Source organism: Triplophysa rosa, linkage group LG22, assembly GCF_024868665.1.
Source record: "Triplophysa rosa linkage group LG22, Trosa_1v2, whole genome shotgun sequence".
Lineage (NCBI taxonomy): Eukaryota > Metazoa > Chordata > Actinopteri > Cypriniformes > Nemacheilidae > Triplophysa > Triplophysa rosa.
In genome coordinates, this window is record NC_079911.1 from 4,814,214 (window position 1) to 4,839,965 (window position 25,752).

General features: G+C 43.6%; 1 protein-coding gene across 1 annotated transcript; it reads right to left on the reverse strand.

The window, feature by feature from the left end:
* Positions 1-700: 700 nt before the first annotated feature.
* Positions 701-23,735, reverse strand: LOC130546407 (muscle, skeletal receptor tyrosine-protein kinase-like). The gene is made up of 8 exons (XM_057321673.1): positions 23,348-23,735; positions 22,687-22,715; positions 21,811-21,920; positions 4,333-4,484; positions 4,062-4,189; positions 3,813-3,954; positions 3,241-3,365; positions 701-871 (listed from the first exon to the last, which is right to left on the reverse strand). The coding sequence occupies exons 1-8, from the start codon at positions 23,733-23,735 to the stop codon at positions 701-703; spliced, it is 1,245 nt and encodes a 414-aa protein (XP_057177656.1).
* Positions 23,736-25,752: the final 2,017 nt, after the last annotated feature.

Here is a 25,752-nt window from a genome sequence, read left to right on the forward strand (position 1 = left end):
TTAACATTTATAAAAGCAACAGCATAATCATAGGACCTGTGACTAGTTACTATTTCTTTAAAGTTTTCACCATTTTGTATTAGCTTGTATAAATATTCTCTTCATGTGATGTCATCAAAGTAATTGTTATCAAAGTTATTATGGAGAATCAAATTATTTCAAAGAATTACAAACAATTATAGCAATGAAGTTTCAAATAGATCTAATTACCCACAATAACATTTGATAAAAAAAACATGTAACAGACATATAATTATAAAAAGTGGTAAACTGTAAACACACATTCGCATAATAGGGTTAAAAATAAAGTTGTGTGTCATATGTGTGTGTGGTGGACTAAAGGCGAATTCACATGTTTCCAACAGACATCAACAAACACAATCAAACTCCAACACCAACAGACACCAACATTCTAAATTCTCATTGACATTTACTCCAATATGGGTTTCACTGACCCAACAAACTCCAACAAAAGTGTTATAACATTTACAATAATACCATTGTAACCATGTTGTTACAATAAAAGTGCAGTCATTTGATGTTAACATTAGCATCAAATCACATACAATGTTTACAGCAGTGTACAGTATTTTGGCAGAAAATTTGGCTACCAAAGCACAATTTTGTAAGCAAATGCTGACTGATAAAAATAATGTGGACAAACTATTCAAACTTGCCTGTGGTCTATGATGATAACTCACTAAGTCTTACCTGAAACGGTTACTTTTGCTGTGGCTTTAACAGTGTTGATTCCTCCACTGTGCTGGTTAGTAGCTTGACAAGTGTAGAGAGCGGGTTTATGTACCACTACACGCAGAATGGACACTATGACATTCCCTACAATAATCTCCTCCACTGATGCTCCAGAAATCTAAAATGTTTAAAAAAGAACATACAAATCCTTAATATCGTTAGAAAAATTAAAACAACATCACATTATTGCTTTTATAAAATGGCAGCAATTGCAATATGACACAAGTTTTCAATATACATAAAATTTAATGTACTGTATAATGTAGAATTGAATATAGAAATTATACTGTAACTATCACAAGCAATGTAGTGTAAATCCATTAATATAGAATTCAGTGCGTGTGCATGTGTGCATGTTTCAACTTTTTAACCTATGCTCATCCAAAAATTACAATTTTACTTTTGATAGCACAGAGACTGCAGTGCATGTACTATTTGTCAATTACTGCAATTAAGTTGTTCTTGATTGTTTATGTGAAAGAATAAAACCATCATCAAGAAAATGTTTATGCTCACATGCAAGTCATTTGGTTGTTGCTACAATTAAAATAAACCCCTCTGTTTATGCTTTGGATGTGTTAAGACTCTTGCTATTCTGCTAATGTGATTGGTAAAGTTTATGTGGAAATCATGAGAGCATGTAGGAATGTTTAATCACGGCTCTATATTTGACAAAGTGCTCATGCAGCTGATTTTAGAAGTCCTGCCAGAATGATACTCAGACGGGGTCATTTTAATCAGCAGTTTGATGATATCTCATGTGTTTCAAAGATGCTCCAGTGGTTAGAGGTCAAAGTTCATATCTCAATCATAATACTGAAGAGCATTTGACAGCTAAAACGGTCTAATAATCAGAGAAACGTTTTAGATTAACATGCCATTGCACCCATTATAATTGGGCTTTGTAGTGTTTTTCATGAATTAATAACTGCAAAATAATGTAAAAATAGCTCTGGGAAATCAATGACATTAAAATGAGAACTATTAAAGAAAATTGAGGTAGCTGTCTTGTTTCTGTGTTTTTTTTTTTTTAATTACCCATGCTCCATATTGATCTCACAGGAATTTTGAACTCTTTTACAAGGTGTCTTAATGTGAATTGTACAGAGATTATTAGAAATTATTAGAAATTAGAAATATGATTAGAAAAACTGTTCTATTCATTCATTTCTCATTATCACAATCACTTTACCAACAATTACCTTTTGTCACATAAAGAGTTTTATTGTTCTAATATCTGACAAAAATGTTATCTAAATGAAACAAATACAACATAAAAGAGAAATTTAAATGGATTATATATTGTATTAAAACAAGGTAAAAACGATTTCAGAGTACATCTTGCTACATGTAGGACGGGACAACATTTCAGGCTGTCTTACTACAGACAAAATGATGTTCATTCACTCAAAACGGCCTAAACCTATAGGCTATGTGGAAAAGCTACAGTTACCAAACGGCTACCTAATAAATAAGTGTAAAGTTAGAAAAACAACGAAGAGTTTGGTTCCAAAATGAAATAACTCCGTTTTATTTTATTTTTTTAAATCATGTTTTTTTTATTGTGCGGTCCAATTAATATCAATCAAACTTGTTTTGATTTAAGCCATAATAACAAATAATACAGCTAACTAACACAATAAAAACATGATAACATAATAAATATATATATATATATTAGATTTTTTTTTAAAGGGAGTTATCTCATTTTGGAAACAAACTCTTCATATACTGACCCGAAATGTAACATTTTATTAGAAATGTGGTCATATTTACAGTAAAAGAAGGGTTAAATGGGTAAATTTGTCTAGCTTCAGAATTTGTGGTCTGCTTTGATACTTACTGCCCACAGTGTTACATAACAAAGCAATAAAACACAAGCTTTAACCACAGCCGGTCTGCCAACCTAATACTTCTCTACACGTAGCTAAAACAAAATTGTATTAAAAACATGATTAATGCTATCCAAATAAAAACAAAGGCAGCACAGCCTGTTTATAACAATTTTTATCACCCCCTGACAGAAGCCAGAGAAATTTGAATTTGGAGTTCAAACGGGTTAAGATTTATCTGCTTGTTTTCACACAAGTCTGGTGGTCAGTTTTCGATTCACTTTGTTGCGATCTAGCAAAATCCACATCCCAAAACGATCCGGAATGATGATAACCGTGCTGAAGTGTTTTGAATTCCTGACTTGATCTCAATGTGGCTTACATTTTATTGCTTCTGTCCGAACAGCGCCTTGAGGAATGATTGTTGCTGGAATCCTGTTATTAAAGGCGCAAAGCATTTACAGAACGCAGGCCTTTGTATTTGAGACACACTGCCTGACAATTAGCGTGAACGTACTGTACTCTGCTCTTTGTCTCGGTAAGATGAGATGAAAGGACAATTTATTTGCTCCATAGTGCCAAAGCAAACATAATGAGCATGAGAAATTAAAAGACATTGAGAGAAATAAAAAGCAAGTGTGAATAGAAAATTTACCGTATTGCCATTTTCAAGCCAGGTGATTGATGGGATTGGGTTGCCAGTGGCATTACACTCTAATGCAACTTCTGATCCAATCTGAACTTTCTTCTCTTTGGGAACTTTTAGTATTTTGGCAGGAGCTATAGGAAGAATATATTGCATACAAGTCCATTGTGAATAAAAACATAAGAAAGCAAAAAACGTGAATAGCACAGTAGATGTTTACATTAGTGGTAGGCCTACATTCTGTTTAGTATGGTATAAGAAACGTTCTGAGTTGCAAAAAAAAGGAAAAATGCTCCAGCATTTCTAATGCAGTCCTAATGTACTAATATAAACAAATCTTTAACTATTTACATTCCCCAGACTTGCGCAGACACGTCATGTTTCTTACGACCAACATCGCCATCCACTGGCCTGGCACAGCGTTTTTATTCGTTTTCCCGGATCCGTGTAAATGCAGATCGTTTTGACAACTCTGTCATGTGTACATGAAACTTTTCAAAAACGCAAAGGAAAAACTTTTCCGTTTTTCGTTGTGCAAACGTAGTCTCAAAGTATACCTGAAGAATGAATGAATGACATACCTTGTACTTCAAGGGTAACTGGTCTGGAATAAGCAATCCCAAAACTATTCCTGGCTACACAGCGATACTGCCCAGCATCTTCTTTTTTGATGTTATTAATTTTTAGTGCACCATATTCTAACACTGAAATGCGACTATTAACCTGGAAGATACATCAAATATATAGCAAGACTTTAGATAACAAACAAAAGTAGATTTTGTTTTGAACCGTTTAGAAATGTGCATCTAAAATAGTAACACAAGGCCTACCTTTATCAAATCCTCATCTTTAATCCAGGTGATTTCTGGTTTGGGATATCCTAATGCTACACATGGCAACACAGCCTTTGACTCCAGAAGCAACGTCACATTTGTCGGATGCCTTTTAATTTCAGGCTCTGAAAAGGTAACAGGTTTCTGAGGTTACTATAAAGCATGGTATAGATATAAACAACGCAGTTTCAGTTGCCTATTCCTTTATAATGTTTAAACTGTCACCACAACAAAATCTGGTAATACTTTATCAGACATAACAACATACTCATCTTCAGTTGTAACGCTCCACAGCTCTTGGCTGGTTCTCCAACCCCATTGTTTGCAGTGCAGCAGTATTCTCCATTATCTGAATCCTTCACATTGGGAATGATCAGTATTTGGCCATTTTCTCGTATAACATATCGGGAATCATAATACCTGCAGTAAGGAAATAGTATTACATATGCAATTTCTTTATAAAACATGAGGAGTTTTATTTGTCTAAAGCATGAAATTGCCTCCTATGTAGAACAGACCAAGTCTGTGATTTACAAAATAGGGTTTCAATTGCATAGGAATGTTATCTTATAGAAGGCTGTTGCCTATTGGGCATTAATTAAACAGCACAGCTCTTTTTCTTAAAAAAAATTTTTCCATGATGAGGCAATTCTATACAGAGTTTTCATGTTCTCCCAGTGTTAGCATGGGTTTCCTGAGGGTTTTCAGATTTCCCCTTACTGTCCAGACAAAAATTGTTTTATGAAGAATGTTCCTACCGAATTGGATAATTATTACGTGTCCATGTAATATCAGCTTGAGGGTATGAATCAACCTCACAGATAAACGTTGCGTTATGATCCAGAGGTGCATCTACTGTCTCAAGCAATGTTGTGATTCTGGGTGCTAAAATAAGCAAAGATTGATTATTGAAACAAATACACCTTTTAACATGCACGTTTGCTCATGCCAAATAGTTGTGCTTTAAAAATGGTTTCGGTTTAGTGACATACAGTGGTTTGGTAGTTATTGGTAGTTATGACCTAAATAGATGTAGGTCTGTTCTATTCATGGATTGCAAGGCAGCAGCAAAACAGCAATGTTAAATGTGAATACAATGCCACATACAGTACAACCAATCATGCATAGTTAGAATCAGTATTAGGTAAATTACTCTGAAAAAGTAATTAATTACTAGTTACTAATTACATATTCAATAGTGTAATTAGATTACTGTAAAAATTACTCTCTCCAATAAGTATTTAGTTACTTATTACTAATTACTTTCTATGTCCTATCACCCTTGATTAGTTAAGTGATTCAAGGATAGGCAGGAAAGGGCTCTTTTAATTCATTCAAATACAAAATAAATTATATTAAACTACATAAAGTACTCTTATTAACTGACCCAAGTATTACAAATGTGAGAATTATACATTAAAGCACAGATTTTAAGGATAGACTTTGAATATTGATGTCAATTCTACTATTAAACACACAATTACACAAAGTATTTAGGCCTAGTTTAATTACATCAAAAGTAACTGTAATTAAATTACAGAAAAATAAGAGTAATCCCTTACTTTACCCCAACACTGGTTAGAATAGCAAAATAAACTTTTTCCATAATTCACATTATTTTTGCTGATGATGTCAAAAGTTGTGCATCAAACCGTACTATGTTTTGTTACAAATTCAACAGAACAATGCAAACATGGACAGACTGCTAAAAAACGTAGCTATCCTAAATACTTTTTTCCAATAAAGAATATACTATACTGTGTGTGTGGTGAATTATTGGCTGCCAAATACAAACCATCAAAATGAATGAAACATTTAGATTAACACTCAAACTAAAAACGATCTGAAGTGGAGCCAGTTGAGAAGCACTGGATGTCAATGACTTGTTTTCACAATAGACCAAGCTTGCAAGAAATGACTGGCTTGCAAGAAGACCCTTTGTTATAACCATTAACCATTTGACCCTTGTTATAACCATGAATCATGCACTGCAAGTGTTGTGAAACAACCTTTTCTTTCCCCAAGAAAATAGTTTGCATTCTCACCACACCACAAACAGCTGACCTCAAAGAGGGTCACAGAGGGAGGACATGTTTCTACACTGAAAAAAATTTGGAGTGAAGTTTACTTGAAAAAAGCTAGGCAAGGTTTTCCACTCAGGAAATGTTACTAAATTGATCAGAACTGTCCAAGTAAATGCTAAACCCATGTATAAGTAGTTTTTACTAGAAATTCCCAAGTACGGGGTCAAGTAAATTTTACTCATCCTTTGTTTGTAAATTTTATTTAAGTAATGCTTGTAAATATACTTAATATTTCTTAACAAGAGTCCTAGTTATCTTTTCCTCAGTAGTCTTTACTTGTTTGTTTTTTGTAAATATTACTTGAAATCATATGAGGTATTAATATGTGTTAAGTAAAATGTATCTGAAGACCAAAAACGCTGACAGGTATTTCACAAAAATACTTTTATTCAGTGTTTGAATTCAAATATTTAACAGCTTATTTAAATAACAGAGAAACAAATAAAAAAGGTAATCAAATAAATCAATTCAGATCCATTAAACCACCTTCACATTTCCTCTGGCATAAGTTAAAAATGTTTTATTGGTGAGAATGGTGAGTCCAATACCTGTGGAACAGATGAACATGGATGTTAATGCCACAATTAGATTATTTGTCATTAATAATTTAAATGAACTTATTGACCTTAATGCATTGAACATAGGCTAACGTTATACCAATTTTTAAACGTTAGAACAAATTAGTTCAAGATCCACCATTCTATCTGTAACAACAACGCCAGTTCAGAGCTAGCTAAGGCAGAGTTAGCTAAGGGTAAGTTAACACAGTAGGCTACTGCAAGTTTATCAATATCATATTGGTTATATACGGAGCATAAACTTGATTTAACTTTATGAATATGCATTACATGGTTAAGTTATTTGTCTAAGTTACGTAATGTTAGACATACGAGACTTGACACTACGTTTAGCAAACTGAACACTGTCAACATATTAATAGCTTAACTTAGCATCACGTTAATTCTATTATCCATGTGCATAATAAAAAACAACCGCGTTTGCAAACGTTGTCCAGAAATGTTAGCAATACCGAGACTCAATTACAAGAACTCGAACTCAAACAAACCATCGAAAATAAAGTTTATTAACGCTGCACTATGCTGCAAACGTTACTACATGAATTAAAAAGAAAACATTTAATGACTTACCATAGTTTAATCCCCTCAGGCACTGAAAAAAATGTTTCGATGCGCAAGCTTTCCTCAGGCTCTTCGCGCCAGTTGTAATGTCCGAAGTGGGCACGCGCAGCTATTATATGGCTGTGTGGAGTATAATTTACTTGCGTTCATCAGTTTTATACATCGCTTAATTTAATGGCAAAACACCAAGTAAATATTACTTGGCATTTTCATTTAAATTTACTTATGTATTAGAGCACAAATAATTACAAAGGAACCTCAAGTAACACATTGAATTAAACGCGACATTTTAAAGTAGAAAGACAAAATACAACTTGCTTGTAAAACATACTCGAGTAATGCTAGCTTTATTTACAAACTCAAAAAAATCATTTTTTACATTGTAATGGCAATAACAGTGTGAAATCACTGCTGCCAATTCAAACCTGATGTTATTTCATAAATATTTCCAGCTAATAAAAAGCAGCTCAATTTAATGACTGGGGTTCAACTGGATACAGGTACTGTTACACAAGCAAAAAAGTTACAGTAGTATTAGGAGCTGTTCACACAGAACATATTTTTCATTCCATTGCAAACTTTTTCATTGTTATTTCTAGACACGCACTACATGGATGTGTTTGACCAATGTACTTGATTCTGCATCTTTTGCAGCATCATACACATAACCACTACGTTTTTAAGATGCTGTGTCAAGTTAAGTGTCACAGTTTTTTGGAGGGGGGGTTAGATTATGCTAATATTGTATCTACAGATGTTAATTAAGTGCAAGTACTTTTAATTGAATTGCAATCGAGATGAATGCATATATGTAAAATGTATCAAATTGTCAAGTACATGGTAGTTAAGGCCACCCATTGTGAATTGTGACTAAAGTAATTTGAGCTTTAAACATGTAGTACACTCATCAATGTCTGTAACGACTGGCGTGAAAGAACCCAATTGCAGGCAGGCAATGATGGGGTTAACAAACAAGATTTTATTTTTAACAGAAACAAAAACACCCACGATGGGGAGAAAACTAAACTGAGGTTAATACAACAAACAAAAACTTCCCATGAGGGGGCAAGACAAAACAAGGTAAAAAAATAATAAGAATAATATAATAACAAATACAAACACAAGACAGGGAACAGGATCAGGAGCAAAACACGAGACTGGGTAAGCATAGCACGTACAAAGCACACATGAACCGAACACAGTACACAGAACAGACGTAGTACAATCCACGAGCAACAAGACAAAGAAACAGGAGGGTATATATAGGGAGAGACAAATGAGGGATAATTACACAGGGCAGGTGGGAAACATTAGACACGGGAGGAAGGCAATACATGAGACGAGAGGGGCGGGGCCAATGACAAGACGCGAGAAAACACATGAGAGGTAAAACAAACAACTCATGGTTTTCTCACATAAAACCTAAGGGCTCTGTCCCGATCCCGCCACACGACTAGAATTTCATAAACAAGACGGTGGGACCATGACCAATGTCAGTTCCAGAACAATGGGCCTATCAGAAGACCCCTGAGTGGGGGGAGGGGGGTGTTGGGGGGGTGGGTTTTGGCCAAAAAGGTGTTCTGTGTAAATGGGCCATTGAAAATTAGCATGATAAAACAAAGGTATTATTTTAACTATTCTTTAAATTGTTAAAATATGATCAATCATTTGATAAGATTATAAAAGCTTGAATGTATCAGGCTATAAAAACACATTCAGCTATACAATGGTACTGGTACATTGTACCATATTTTTATGTCATTGTTTTTCTGTGTATATTAATGCTTCTATCATTAGCTTAGTTCCTCTGTGCTTTATGTAAGGAACTACATTTGAGTTGTTTTCAAATTCAATATCAAATCAAAGGGGAGATTTGCAAACTAATAAAAGGTTTTCTATCTTTAAAGACATGTTAGACAAATACAAGTCTGATTCCAAGAGACATGAGAGTGGATGACAAAACAATTAAACTCCAGTTAAAACAAAATTATCGCTGAAGAAATACCAAACTCACTTGTGGGGCCCCCTAGTGGCCAAAAGCGGTTAAATCATGATGATTGCTTTTGACGCCGATCGGCCTGTATGAGCTGCACCGGAATAAGTCAAACGCACCTAATAACAGACAGGTTTGACTCGGTTGAAAAACCAATCGTCTTGACGTCAGCCAGAGGCGCGCAATCGTCCGTTCATACAATATTGTTAACATTTACAGGAAAAAAATCTTTATGTGGAGTCCTTAAAATAAAGTAAGTACTGGAGAAAAGTTTAGGCTGAAATAGAGTAAAGTGACCCAGCAGAATTCCAACATGGGATTTTTAAGATGTCTTAAAATTACTGCTGTTTGATATTGTGAATTATTTTTGCTGTTATTAGATGCGTCCAGGCCCGTGCACAGATAGGGCTCAACCTGTGCAGAGCACATGCCCTTTTTGCCCTTATACTCCGAAGTGCCCTTTTATGGTGGTGTTTTTTTTCCATTAAATCAGTGCTATTGGTCACCCTTTACGTCTGTCTGCCTGTTTTATAAATATTTATCCAATGATTAATAGGAGGTTAAAAGGAGCTGACTAAATCGTGTTGGATACGCTCAAACTGTCAGTAAAACCTCATGGCTCCACCACCCTCTTGACTGAACTGCAGTTCTTTCCACGGCAGCTGAACGTCTTGCAAGGGTAATATTGTCATTAAATAAAGATCTTGTTGTTTGAACAAGTACAGTGTTTTCTTTACGCAAGAAATATTAGGTCTAAAATGTTAATTTTTATGTGTCTTGAGACATTTGGGACTGGAGAGGGCTAGCATTTACCTGCACACAATAGCATTACATCTTTTATAAATTAGATTTTGGTCAAATGTATTTTACAACAGGAAAACGTCTTGGTTACGGATGTAACCTCGGTTCCCTGATGGAGGGAACGAGACGTTGTGTCGAACCGACAGAATGGGGTTTGTCTTGAGAACCTATCATCTTCTTCATCTTCAGTATTTAGAAAAGGCCAATGAAAATTGGCGAATGAAATTTGCATGCCGGGCTCCTCCCCGGATGTCCGGGTATAAGAGGGAAGCCGGCGTGCTCATTCATTCACCTTTGGTCTGAGGAGCCTAAGCATCCTCCCCCGACCGCTGGGGTGGGCGGCCAGTGTTGTGGCATGAGGGACACAACGTCTCGTTCCCTCCATCAGGGAACCGAGGTTACATCCGTAACCAAGACGTTCCCTTTCTGTCGGTCTCTCGACGTTGTGTCGAACCGACAGAATGGGGTTCCTATGGAAAACGCCACAGCACTGAGCCGCGTCACAATCTCTGCGGAGCGACGTTGACTGGCCTGGGCGAGTCAGACGAACACGCTAGCGCAAATTATGACCTTCCAGTGGAGAGGAAGGGGGACCCAGAGCTTTCCACAAAAAGTTGGGAACCCCCTAACGCCGGCCGTCACGGGCGGAGGCCTGATTCTCTAAATGGCGAGAAGCCGCCCGGCACCGTACGGGCCACTGGGTAAGCATTATTCCCCCCTGGGGGAAAAACGCTGCAGAGGCCACTACCTACCGTAGGGAGGAATTAGTGGAGACACCACATGGTCTCACCATCAGGGGAGAACTCATGGGAGAATGTGCGGACTGCAGGAGTTAACCGCAAGGTGGGAGTCCACCTGGGGAGGTCATGGGTTGCCAAGGTGGGAACCATTCATGAGGATACATCAGACGGAACAGCCCACGGAGGGGGGGTTACCACGTCTGGAGCACTAGGTCCGGTTAGAGCTATGTGGAATAACTCAACTGTTCCCCGGCCTAAGGGGGCAGGGCTGCTCTGCCCAGCCTGTCCCCTGGAAGGGTGCTTAGTGATGGATGGAATGCCTATTCTTTACCCGAGGGGAAAGAAGTGAGGCTGGATCGCCACTGCTCCCCCCGAAGGGGGAAGGGCTTCCGCAGGCGTACGCCCAACGGCTGCCGGTCCTACCTGTTGCCCTGCAGGACGCGGGCTGACACCGGTTCAACGCGGAGGTTGTAGAACCTCGCGAAGGTATTGGGCGTAGCCCAACCCGCAGCTCTGCAGATGTCTGCCAGAGAGGCGCCCTGAGCCAGTGCCCACGAGGAGGCGACACCCCGAGTGGAGTGCGCCTTAACTCCTAAGGGGCAGGGGCGATCTTGCGTCCGGTATGCCAAGGATATGGCATCCACGATCCAGTGCGCCAGTCTCTGTTTGGAGACAGCTCTCCTCTTCTGCTGACCTCCAAAACAGACAAAGAGCTTCTCAGAGCTTCTGAAGCTCTGCGTGCGGTCCAAGTAGAGGCGCAGTGCGCGTACTGGACACAACACGGAAGGGGTTGGGTCTTCCTCCCCCTTGCGCCTGCAAGTTCCCCACCTGGTCCCGGAAGGGAGTGGTGGGAACCTTGGTCACGTAGCCGGGCCGTGGTCTCAGGATAACGTGAGAGTCTCCAGGCCCGAATTCTAGGCAACCCGAGGACACAGAGAATGCTTGTAGGTCCCCTACCCTCTTGAAGGAGGCGAGCGCTACCAGGAGGGCCGTCTTTATCGACAGGCGAGAAAGATCGGCCTCTCCCAGGGGCTCGATGGGGGGCCTCTGGAGGCCCTCCAGGACCACTTCGAGGTCCCAAGAGGGTTCGGGGCGCGGGCGAGGCGGATTCAACCGTCTCGCGCCCCTCAGGAACCTGGTTACCAGGTCGTGCTGCCCTAGAGACTTACCAGCAACTGGTTCGTGATGTGCGGCTATAGCGGCAACATACACTTTCAGTGTGGAAGGGGAGAGGTTCTTCTCAAGTCTCTCCTGTAGAAAGGACAGTACGTACCTGATCGAGCATCTCTGCGGGTCTTCTCCGTGAGAAGAGCACCAAGACGAGAAGATGCGCCACTTAAAGGCATACAGTCTCCTAGTGGCCGGAGCCCTAGCCTGTGTGAGGGTCTCTACCACCGCCGGGGGTAGGTCGCTCAGGATCTCCTCGTCCCGTCCAGGGGCCAGACATGGAGGCTCCAGAGGTCTGGCCTGGGATGCCAAAACGTGCCCTTCCCCTGAGAAAGGAGGTCCTTCCTCAAGGGAATCGGCCAGGGGGGAGTTGTTGTCAGGCTCACCAGCTCTGAGAACCAAGTCCGGTTGGGCCAATAGGGCGCAACTAGTAGCACTTGATGCTCCTCTTCCCTGACCTTGCACAGGGTCTGTGCAATGAGGCTCACTGGGGGGAAGGCGTACTTCCTCTTGTCCCGCGGCCAGCTGGGCGCAAGGGCATCCGTACCGAGGGGACCGTCGGATAGGGAGTACCAAAGCGGACAATGGGTGGAGTCCGGGGAGGCAAACAGGTCCACCTGATACTTAATATTTCTTAACAAGAGTCCTAGTTATCTTTTCCTCAGTAGTCTTTACTTGTTTGTTTTTTGTAAATATTACTTGAAATCATATGAGGTATTAATATGTGTTAAGTAAAATGTATCTGAAGACCAAAAACGCTGACAGGTATTTCACAAAAATACTTTTATTCAGTGTTTGAATTCAAATATTTAACAGCTTATTTAAATAACAGAGAAACAAATAAAAAAGGTAATCAAATAAATCAATTCAGATCCATTAAACCACCTTCACATTTCCTCTGGCATTAGTTAAAAATGTTTTATTGGTGAGAATGGTGAGTCCAATACCTGTGGAACAGATGAACATGGATGTTAATGCCACAATTAGATTATTTGTCATTAATAATTTAAATGAACTTATTGACCTTAATGCATTGAACATAGGCTAACGTTATACCAATTTTTAAACGTTAGAACAAATTAGTTCAAGATCCACCATTCTATCTGTAACAACAACGCCAGTTCAGAGCTAGCTAAGGCAGAGTTAGCTAAGGGTAAGTTAACACAGTAGGCTACTGCAAGTTTATCAATATCATATTGGTTATATACGGAGCATAAACTTGATTTAACTTTATGAATATGCATTACATGGTTAAGTTATTTGTCTAAGTTACGTAATGTTAGACATACGAGACTTGACACTACGTTTAGCAAACTGAACACTGTCAACATATTAATAGCTTAACTTAGCATCACGTTAATTCTATTATCCATGTGCATAATAAAAAACAACCGCGTTTGCAAACGTTGTCCAGAAATGTTAGCAATACCGAGACTCAATTACAAGAACTCGAACTCAAACAAACCATCGAAAATAAAGTTTATTAACGCTGCACTATGCTGCAAACGTCACTACATGAATTAAAAAGAAAACATTTAATGACTTACCATAGTTTAATCCCCTCAGGCACTGAAAAAAATGTTTCGATGCGCAAGCTTTCCTCAGGCTCTTCGCGCCAGTTGTAATGTCCGAAGTGGGCACGCGCAGCTATTATATGGCTGTGTGGAGTATAATTTACTTGCGTTCATCAGTTTTATACATCGCTTAATTTAATGGCAAAACACCAAGTAAATATTACTTGGCATTTTCATTTAAATTTACTTATGTATTAGAGCACAAATAATTACAAAGGAACCTCAAGTAACACATTGAATTAAACGCGACATTTTAAAGTAGAAAGACAAAATACAACTTGCTTGTAAAACATACTCGAGTAATGCTAGCTTTATTTACAAACTCAAAAAAATCATTTTTTACATTGTAATGGCAATAACAGTGTGAAATCACTGCTGCCAATTCAAACCTGATGTTATTTCATAAATATTTCCAGCTAATAAAAAGCAGCTCAATTTAATGACTGGGGTTCAACTGGATACAGGTACTGTTACACAAGCAAAAAAGTTACAGTAGTATTAGGAGCTGTTCACACAGAACATATTTTTCATTCCATTGCAAACTTTTTCATTGTTATTTCTAGACACGCACTACATGGATGTGTTTGACCAATGTACTTGATTCTGCATCTTTTGCAGCATCATACACATAACCACTACGTTTTTAAGATGCTGTGTCAAGTTAAGTGTCACAGTTTTTTGGAGGGGGGGTTAGATTATGCTAATATTGTATCTACAGATGTTAATTAAGTGCAAGTACTTTTAATTGAATTGCAATCGAGATGAATGCATATATGTAAAATGTATCAAATTGTCAAGTACATGGTAGTTAAGGCCACCCATTGTGAATTGTGACTAAAGTAATTTGAGCTTTAAACATGTAGTACACTCATCAATGTCTGTAACGACTGGCGTGAAAGAACCCAATTGCAGGCAGGCAATGATGGGGTTAACAAACAAGATTTTATTTTTAACAGAAACAAAAACACCCACGATGGGGAGAAAACTAAACTGAGGTTAATACAACAAACAAAAACTTCCCATGAGGGGGCAAGACAAAACAAGGTAAAAAAATAATAAGAATAATATAATAACAAATACAAACACAAGACAGGGAACAGGATCAGGAGCAAAACACGAGACTGGGTAAGCATAGCACGTACAAAGCACACATGAACCGAACACAGTACACAGAACAGACGTAGTACAATCCACGAGCAACAAGACAAAGAAACAGGAGGGTATATATAGGGAGAGACAAATGAGGGATAATTACACAGGGCAGGTGGGAAACATTAGACACGGGAGGAAGGCAATACATGAGACGAGAGGGGCGGGGCCAATGACAAGACACGAGAAAACACATGAGAGGTAAAAACAAACAACTCATGGTTTTCTCACATAAAACCTAAGGGCTCTGTCCCGATCCCGCCACACGACTAGAATTTCATAAACAAGACGGTGGGACCATGACCAATGTCAGTTCCAGAACAATGGGCCTATCAGAAGACCCCTGAGTGGGGGGAGGGGGGTGTTGGGGGGGTGGGTTTTGGCCAAAAAGGTGTTCTGTGTAAATGGGCCATTGAAAATTAGCATGATAAAACAAAGGTATTATTTTAACTATTCTTTAAATTGTTAAAATATGATCAATCATTTGATAAGATTATAAAAGCTTGAATGTATCAGGCTATAAAAACACATTCAGCTATACAATGGTACTGGTACATTGTACCATATTTTTATGTCATTGTTTTTCTGTGTATATTAATGCTTCTATCATTAGCTTAGTTCCTCTGTGCTTTATGTAAGGAACTACATTTGAGTTGTTTTCAAATTCAATATCAAATCAAAGGGGAGATTTGCAAACTAATAAAAGGTTTTCTATCTTTAAAGACATGTTAGACAAATACAAGTCTGATTCCAAGAGACATGAGAGTGGATGACAAAACAATTAAACTCCAGTTAAAACAAAATTATCGCTGAAGAAATACCAAACTCACTTGTGGGGCCCCCTAGTGGCCAAAAGCGGTTAAATCATGATGATTGCTTTTGACGCCGATCGGCCTGTATGAGCTGCACCGGAATAAGTCAAACGCACCTAATAACAGACAGGTTTGACTCGGTTGAAAAACCAATCGTCTTGACGTCAGCCAGAGGCGCGCAATCGTCCGTTCATACAATATTGTTAACATTTACAGGAAAAAAATCTTTATGTGGAGTCCTTAAAATAAAGTAAGTACTGGAGAAAAGTTTAGGCTGAAATAGAGTAAAGTGACCCAGCAGAATTCCAACATGGGATTTTTAAGATGTCTTAAAATTACTGCTGTTTGATATTGTGAATTATTTTTGCTGTTATTAGATGCGTCCAGGCCCGTGCACAGATAGGGCTCAACCTGTGCAGAGCACATGCCCTTTTTGCCCTTATACTCCGAAGTGCCCTTTTATGGTGGTGTTTTTTTTCCATTAAATCAGTGCTATTGGTCACCCTTTACGTCTGTCTGCCTGTTTTATAAATATTTATCCAATGATTAATAGGAGGTTAAAAGGAGCTGACTAAATCGTGTTGGATACGCTCAAACTGTCAGTAAAACCTCATGGCTCCACCACCCTCTTGACTGAACTGCAGTTCTTTCCACGGCAGCTGAACGTCTTGCAAGGGTAATATTGTCATTAAATAAAGATCTTGTTGTTTGAACAAGTACAGTGTTTTCTTTACGCAAGAAATATTAGGTCTAAAATGTTAATTTTTATGTGTCTTGAGACATTTGGGACTGGAGAGGGCTAGCATTTACCTGCACACAATAGCATTACATCTTTTATAAATTAGATTTTGGTCAAATGTATTTTACAACAGGAAAACGTCTTGGTTACGGATGTAACCTCGGTTCCCTGATGGAGGGAACGAGACGTTGTGTCGAACCGACAGAATGGGGTTTGTCTTGAGAACCTATCATCTTCTTCATCTTCAGTATTTAGAAAAGGCCAATGAAAATTGGCGAATGAAATTTGCATGCCGGGCTCCTCCCCGGATGTCCGGGTATAAGAGGGAAGCCGGCGTGCTCATTCATTCACCTTTGGTCTGAGGAGCCTAAGCATCCTCCCCCGACCGCTGGGGTGGGCGGCCAGTGTTGTGGCATGAGGGACACAACGTCTCGTTCCCTCCATCAGGGAACCGAGGTTACATCCGTAACCAAGACGTTCCCTTTCTGTCGGTCTCTCGACGTTGTGTCGAACCGACAGAATGGGGTTCCTATGGAAAACGCCACAGCACTGAGCCGCGTCACAATCTCTGCGGAGCGACGTTGACTGGCCTGGGCGAGTCAGACGAACACGCTAGCGCAGAAATTATGACCTTCCAGTGGAGAGGAAGGGGACCCAGAGCTTTCCACAAAAAGTTGGGAAGCCCCCTAACGCCGGCCGTCACGGGCGGAGGCCTATTCTCTAAATGGCGAGAAGACCGCCCGGCACCGTACGGGCCACTGGGTAAGCATTATTCCCCCCTGGGGGAAAAACGCTGCAGAGGCCACTACCTACCGTAGGGAGGAATTAGTGGAGACACCACATGGTCTCACCATCAGGGGAGAACTCATGGGAAGAAGTGCGGAGATGGTACGGTGAGCCACTAGGTTGAAGGTGGTACCACGGATACATCAGACGGAACGGGGAGGGGTGGTCCAGTTGCCTAGCGGTAGAGCTGTGGGATACTCACTGTTGGCTTGCCACGTCGAGAGCTGGGCCCTAAGGTGCTTAGTTGGCATTCTATGAGGGAAAATAGGCGATCATGTCCACAGGGAACGGAGCCTCCAGCGGAGGGCAAGGTGGCGTTCGTATCCCTGCAGCGAGCTGACTACGGAGAGCCGCAAGCTAGCGATCCGGGCTTCCAGGTTGCAGAACGTCTAGTGCTGGACGATAACTGCACTGGAGCTTCGTTGGCAGGCTTCGCGGCTCTGTAAGGGGAGTGCAGTGGTCCTCGCTGGCTGAGCCCTCAGGTACACTGTTTCTTCGGTCGCTTGGTAAGGGCTCGCTTAGTGCCAGTGGATGGTGGACTGATGCCGTAGTTCGTTTCCCGGGGGAAAGAGTGGGCTGGATCGCACGCTCCCGAAGGGGAGTATCCGCAGGCGTACCCAACGTCCGGTCTACTGTGCCTGGGCGCGGGCTGACGGTTCACGCGGAGTTGAGAACCTGGTATTGGGTGCCCCCTCGCAATGTCTCGGACGCCTGGCAGTGCACAGGAGTGGAGTGCGCTTATTAGGGGCGGTTTCGCGGTTCCAGGATATGTAGATCAGTGGTCTCGTTGGAGACAGTTCCTCATCCAAGACGAGTGCTCGAGCTTCTGCCTGCGTGCGGTCAATAGCGCGCCATGACAACAGAAGTTGGTCTTCTCCCCGTGGGAGCGGCTTCCCTGTCCGGAGGTGGTGACTTGGCACTACGGGCCGGTTCAGGATAACTGGAGCCAGGCATCATAGGACCCGGGACTGAGAATTTGTATCCCTACCCTCTTGAAGGAGGCGAGCGCTACCAGGAGGGCCGTCTTTATCGACAGGCGAGAAAGATCGGCCTCTCCTAGGGGCTCGAAGGGGGGCCTCTGGAGGCCCTCCAGGACCACTTCGAGGTCCCAAGAGGGTACGGGGCGCGGGCGAGGCGGATTCAACCGTCTCGCGCCCCTCAGGAACCTGGTGACCAGGTCGTGCTGCCCTAGAGACTTACCAGCAACTGGATCGTGATGTGCGGCTATAGCGGCAACATACACTTTCAGTGTGGAAGGGGAGAGGTTCTTCTCAAGTCTCTCCTGGAGAAAGGACAGTACGTACCTGATCGAGCATCTCTGCGGGTCTTCTCCGTGAGAAGAGCACCAAGACGAGAAGATGCGCCACTTGAAGGCATACAGTCTCCTAGTGGCCGGGGCCCTAGCCTGTTGAGGGTCTCTACCACCGCCGGGGGTAGGTCGCTCAGGATCTCCTCGTCCCGTCCAGGGGCCAGACATGGAGGTTCCAGAGGTCTGGCCTGGGATGCCAAAACGTGCCCTTCCCCTGAGAAAGGAGGTCCTTCCTCAAGGGAATCGGCCAGGGGGGAGTTGTTGTCAGGCTCACCAGCTCTGAGAACCAANCGCCTACATGAGCTGAAGTGGTATCCCTCGGAGTCCCGAGGGGCTGTGCTGGTCAGGCGCTGGATTTATCTCGCGAGTGTACGTGATACGAGGCGCGGTGTCGCAAGACCTGGGGTAACGCCACCATGTGTCCGCCGAACTGCTCCCATATGAGCTGAACCGCGTGAGGGTGGAGTCGCCACTCTCCGCGAGGTGACCACTGACGAGAGAGCCGTCTGCTGTCTGGTTCAGGTCGCCCGGGATGTGTATGGCTCGCAGGGAGCTGATCACCTGCTGACTCCACAGGAGGAGGCGTCGGGCGAGTCGTGTTAGCTGCCGTGATACGAAACCACCCTGGTGGTTGATATACGCCACGGCAGCTGTGCTGTCCGACCCGGACCAGCACGTGTCTGCCCTGCACGAAGGGTTGGAACCTCTTCAGCGCAAGTAGCATCGCCTCATGACATCTGGAGTGGCCAGCCGAAACGTAAGGGGGACTAAATCTGTATCGCCCCGGAGTGTTCGATGGCTGCATACGATCTGCGGGAGGTACCCCCGGGGAGGAGACGGCTCTGCTGTTGTTCCTGCCTGGCGATTGTCTCGGCTCGACGCACTGTCTGTCTGAGAGTGCTGAAGGCCGGTCTTATACTCGACATTGCGCTTCGCCATGACGCAACGTCGAGTTGCCGTTCCACCGTCGACCAGAGGGTGGGAACGGCTGTGAAACCCAGAGAGAGAGGAAGACTCTTTTCATGAGGAAGTGGGCGCTGGCCCCCCGGGGGGACCAGCTGATGGTAGGACGGGGCAGGAACCGTCCCTATCCGATCCAGCGATGTGGTGGCTGGAATCGGGCCCGATGGTAGTCTCAATCTCCCTGGGGTCTCTCCGTCAGGGCCGCTTCTGCTTCCCGACTGGCTGCTGACGGGGAGGCGGTTTCCTCTTCGACGTCCTTCTCCGGGAGGCAGCCTGAGAAGGGGGCACTGGAGCCGGATCCGGAGTCGAAGAGGTCCGGGGCTGCCGGGAAGCAGACGCCGCTCGGGATCTCGGAGGCCTGACTGACGGCCGAGTCACGGCGGGGCAAGATGTGCTTGATAGCCTCCGTCTGCTTCTTCCCGTTGAGAACTGCTGAGAGAAATCCTCAACGGTGTCACCAAACAGCCCTCCCTGCGAGATGGGGGCGTCGAGAAAGCGAACCTTCTCAGCGTCCCGCATCTGCGCAAGGTTGAGCCAGAGGTGCCTCTCTTGGACCACCATGGTGGACATCGCCCGACCCAAGGCCTGTGCCGTCACCTTAGTCGCCCGTAGAGCGAGATCAGTGGGGTACGGAGTTCCTGCATAACCGTTGGGTCGGTCTTACCCTCGTGGAGCTCCTTCAACGCCTTGGCCTGGTGGACCTGCAGGATGGCCATGGCGTGGAGGGAGGAGGCGCCTGACCCGCAGCCATGTAAGCCTTCGACACCAGTGATGCCGAAAACTACACGCCTTGGACGGGAGTCTAGGCCGAGCCTCCAGGTGGCCGCTGTCTGCGGGCATAGGTGCACCGCGACAGCACGCTCCACCTGGGGGATCTCGACATAGCCCCTGGCCGCCCCACCATCGAGGGAAGTATAGGGCGACTGAGCCTTTCTGACTGGAACGAGCCGTGAGGGGCGCGATTCCAAGTCTTACTCAGCTCCTCATGTACCTCCGGGAAATACGGGACCGGCGCTGGGCGCGGCTTGGAGCCGCGCTAGACCCCAGGTACCACGTATCCAACCGCGAGCGCTGGGGTAAAGGCGGTGCTGTGCACTGCAGCCCAATGCTCGCGGCGGCCCGGAAGAGCATGGTTGACATCTCAACGTCCGCCTTCTTCCTGGGCTCGTCCCCCCTGGGGGAGGGAGCTCCGAGGAATCGTCGGGGTCGGATGCCAAGAGGTCGCCCTCCGATGCTGTGATCGACATCTCATCTTCGTCACGCACTCCCGAGTACGTGGCGGAGGAACAAGACGGGGTATGGACCGTCTCTTTAAGGATGGTCAGACAGCGAGACGGGGCGTGAACGGTCCGTGAGCCTGGGCTGGCGGTCTAACGTTCACGGTGATCCCCATATCACCCCCGGTGTAACTGAAAGCGGGCGGCAGGGCCGTAGTCACTGCCGTCACGGATCGGGTAACAGACGAGGTGGTGGCTTTACCCATAAAGAATACAGCCACCCGTGACCGCAACGTCTGGATAGGCATCTTCCCGCAGTGCGGGCAAGATGTATCCACAAGGCTGCCTCAGCGTGCTGGAGACCCAAACACGTGAGACAGACATCGTGTCCATCCCCTTCCTCAATGAGCGCGTCGCACCCAAGAGAACAGCGGGACATGCCACGCTGGAGAAATTTACTCTTTTAGAAAAAAAGTGCTCAGGCACTTCTGGAACTGCCGAGACGACCAGGGGAAAGTCGCTGCAGGAAGGGACCGTCCGCTGCACCACGTCGTAGATTCCAGCAGGATACCAGCGAAGAACTGGAAGATCTAGCGAAGATCTGGAAGATCAGCGAAGACCTGGAGCTGCTCATCAGATGCGTAGGCTCTGAAGAACAAAAGGTGAATGAATGAGCACGCCAGTCCCCTACCCGGACTCGGTGAGGAGCCCGGCATGCAAATTTCATTCACGCAAATTTTCATTGGCCTTTTCTAAATACTCAGAAGATGATAGGTTCTCAAGACAAACCCCATTCTGTCGGTTCGACACAACGTCGAGAGACCGACAGAAAGGGAAATACAGTTTGTACAGTAACTCATTACGCCTATGGACTGTCCCCATGGAGATAATAAAACATACATGTGTGTGTGTGTGTGTGTGTGTGTGTGTGTGTGTGTGTGTGTGTGTGTGTGTGTGCGTGTGCGTGTGCGTGTGTGTGTGTGTGCGTGCCTGCCTGTGTCCAAAAATTGAATTTGTTCCTTGAATATATTTACATGAGGTGTACAATACAATCATGGACGCCTCACAGTTTGTTGTATTCATGATCATGTTAAGTGTGTTTTAATGATATGGGAACAGAAATGCACAAATGTTGGAAATGCACAGTGAGCTGTTCCTTTTATCTGTAAAACACGTCTGTTCATGCTTGTCGACTTGAGATTAAACCGTTTAAGGAAGTGATGTCTGATCTCGGAGGCTCAACAAGGCAGTGGAACGCAGCCTGTTTGTTTACATTGAGCTCCATATAGCATCTACATTCTCTTCTAAAACTATTCTCTGTTCTGTGATGTCCAACCCAGCCATCCATGAGCACCCCTGCACTCCTTTGGTCATGATGTTGTCCTGTGAGTCAGAAACAGTCTGTGTCTACATATGAATAACAGGCACAAACCAAGGTGTACGGCACAGGGCAACAACAGTCCCACGACTGCAGTGAAATTGCTCATTTTAACAAAGACATTTTTATACTGCAAATGTGCACCTTTTTGTCATGGTGGTGGCAGGAAAGAACCCAAGTGCAGGCAATGGCAGGTAAGGGGTTAACAGGGGTATTTTATTCAACAAAAAAAAAAAACACAAAACAAAAACCCATGCGGGGGTGTAAACAAGACAGGATAAATAATATGAGTAAAAAGGGACGTAAACTAACTAAACACTAAACTAGACAACACTTGACATAGACTAAACTAAACACTTACTAAGACAGGGGAAACAGGAACACAGCAAACAGGGAGCACACGGACCGTAAGGCTGCCATGAAACACGGGTAAGCACGACAAACGTACATACACAGTACAACATAATACACGAGCACAGGACAAAGAAACACGAGGGTATATATAGGAAAGACAAACGAGGGATAACGAGCTAGGGCAGGTGGGAAACATTAGACATGGAAGGAAAGCAATACATGAAACGAGAGGGGCGGGGCCAATGACAAGACACTGGAGAGATCGCATATTATTGTCAATAGGACAACAATATGTTTCTCTCCACAAATAACCAAAGGCTTTGTCATGGCTCTGCCACAGGACCAAGAAAAACATGACTAATAGAGGCAGAGCCATGACAGAAGCCCCCCCTTTAATGAGCACCACCAGGTGCTCACCAAGGGGTAGACTGACGAGACAAGGTAGACTGAGACAGAGACAAGAACAGACAAAACATGGAGAACAAAATCAGGGGCAGACAAGACAAAACAACAATGGGACTAGGGTGGGACAATAAAAATAACAAACATGGGAGGGGGGGTGGGACTAAACAAGGGCTCACAGGGGGCAGTCCATGGGGGTAGGGAGAAGGAGGAACAGTCTTAGTCCCCGGCTGCGCTCGAGGGCGCGGAGTCCTGGGGAACTTAGGGGAGGAAGTCGTGGGGGGGACCGCCGACTTGGAAGTTGGCAGGGCAAGGTTGGGCGCCGGCTGCACCGGACTGGACGCCGGCTGGATCACCGGACTGGACACCGGCTGGATCACCGGACTGGACGCCGGCTGGATCACCGGACTGGATGCCGGCTGGATCACGGGACTGGACGCCAGCTGGATCACGGGCCTGGACGCCAGCTGGATCACGGGACTGGACACGGGACTGGACGCCGGCTGCACCAGCTGGAACGTCGGCTGCTGCACCGGCTGGATTGGAGTCCACGCTGCCCGCCACTGCCTCTTCTTCTTCCGCCGAGCCACCCGCCTGGGTGTCGGCTGAAGGAAGGATGTATAAGGCACGGCTGGCACTGGCTGGGACTCCTCCGAGGTGGACCCCCTGGACTCACGTCTCCCGCGCTTGCCACCAAGGTTGACTGGTGGAGAAGTTGCAGGGGGTGAGGAGAGCGGTGTGGCGATGCCCATAACCCCGATCTGCAGGGTCTGACCCTCTTGTATGGCAGCCAGCGGAGATGGATGGCTGTGTTGCGTTGAGACCCTGGACTCCGGTCGGTTCATGACATACCGCCACACGACATCGAAGTCGAGCGGTCTCAACGACCGCATCTCCGCCCGCGACAGGGGGTCCCTGAGACCGGCGTTAAACAGCACTGCCACCTCCCCGAAGACATCCTCCTCTGCGGCATCCAGGAACCTATCCAGGTAGTCCTCGATGTCCATGTTCCCGTGACGAATGCCGCAGAGGAGGCAGGCCTGGTGGGACCGTCTAGTGCCCATGCTGCCTGCTGAGTTCGTTGGTGGCTCTTGCATTCTGTCAAGGCTGGCATGGAAAGAACCCAATTGCAGGCAGGCGTGAAGGGGTTAACACAATAGATTTTAATTAATAACAAATAAAACACCCACGATGGGGAAAAACTAAACAAAGGCAAAATACAACAAAACAAAGACTTCCCACGGGGGGAAAAAAACAAACTAAACAGAACACGACACAACGTCTTAAACAGGACAAGGTATATAAACTAAGGGACCAGGAAACAGGAACACAACATGAGGTACAAACAACACTGGCATGAATTACCGTGTGACACGATACGCATACACACAAAACGCAAGAGAACAGGACAACAGGACAATGAGGGATAATGACACAGGGCAGGTGAGGGTAATGGAACACGGCCGGGAAGTAATACGGGAAACGAGAGGGGCGGGGCCAATGACAAGACACTGGAGAGAACGCATATTATTGTCAAAAGGACAATAATATGTTTCTCTCCACACATAACCAAAGACCTTGTCATGGCTCTGCCTCAGGACCAGGAAATCCAAGACTAAAAAGAGCAGAACCATGACACCTTTTTATCAGTTTGCCTAAAGGTGATGTGTGTGATTTATGTGTTGATAGTTAGAAACTCCATGATTGGTTAGGCAGAAAACACAGAAATGTTTGTACTCTCTAAAAAATGTTGAATCTATGCTTGTTTCTAATATGGACATACACAACCATTTGGTTAAAATAACCCTAGAATAATGCAGGGTAATTTCACCCATCGGATGGGTTTGTCCATATGTCTGACCCAACCATGGGTTGAAACAACCCAGTATTTGTCAGAGTGTAGCATTTCTAATCTTATATCTAATTTGTGTCAACTCAAAATTAATAACTAAATAAACTTCACATACATCAGTAACAAGTCATAAATCAATATGAAAACTTGTATATCTTTGATCGACAATATTATCTGTGGACTGGGGGATCTAAACTTTCAGACACAAGCAGAATCTCTGTGTAATGGATTCAGCTTAATGTGACAGTTGTAGCAGTTTTAGCTAACGTTATTATATTGATGAGCAAAGCTCACCAAATATGGTTCTCCACCAGATCTTTCAAGATCATATCCGTGAAATGAGTTATTTAAAACATAAATTTCAGTCAAGGAATTAGTTTAGCTCAAAGAAAAATATGTATAATAATCGTGATCGAATATACATATTTTACGGTCTCTGATTAGTAATACAAAGCATAACAATAATTCTATGCATTCGTCCAGCAAATGCCTCAATGATATTATATACTTTACATTATCTCATGGCCATAAGTAACGTGACTTTACCAAACAGGATTTAGAGCAAAGGTAGCGTAAATCGACACACATTAAAAGTGACCAAGTTTGTGAGCGTGAATACAGAAAACCCATCACAAATGAATATACAGGTGCTGGTCATATAATTATCGATTATGATATATAATTGTCATCAAAAAGTTGATTTATTTCACTAATTCCATTCAAAAAGTGAAACTTGTATATTATATTCATTCATTACACACAGACTGATATATGTCAAATGTTTATTTCTTTTAATTTGATGATTATAACTGACAACTATTGAAAATCCCAAATTCAGTATCTCAGAAAATTAGAATATTACTTAAGACCAATACAAAGAAAGGATTTTTAGAAATCTTGGCCAACTGAAAAGTATGAACATGAAAAGTATGAGCATGTACAGCACTCAATACTTAGTTGGGGCTTCTTTTGCCTGAATTACTGCAGCAATGCGGCGTGGCATGGAGTCGATCAGTCTGTGGCACTGCTCAGGTGTTATGAGAGCCCAGGTTGCTCTGATAGTGGCCTTCAGCTCTTCTGCATTGTTGGGTCTGGCATATCGCATCTTCCTCTTCACAATACCCCATAGATTTTCTATGGGGTTAAGGTCAGGCGAGTTTGCTGGCCAATTAAGAACAGGGATACCATGGTCCTTAAACCAGGTACTGGTAGCTTTGGCACTGTGTGCA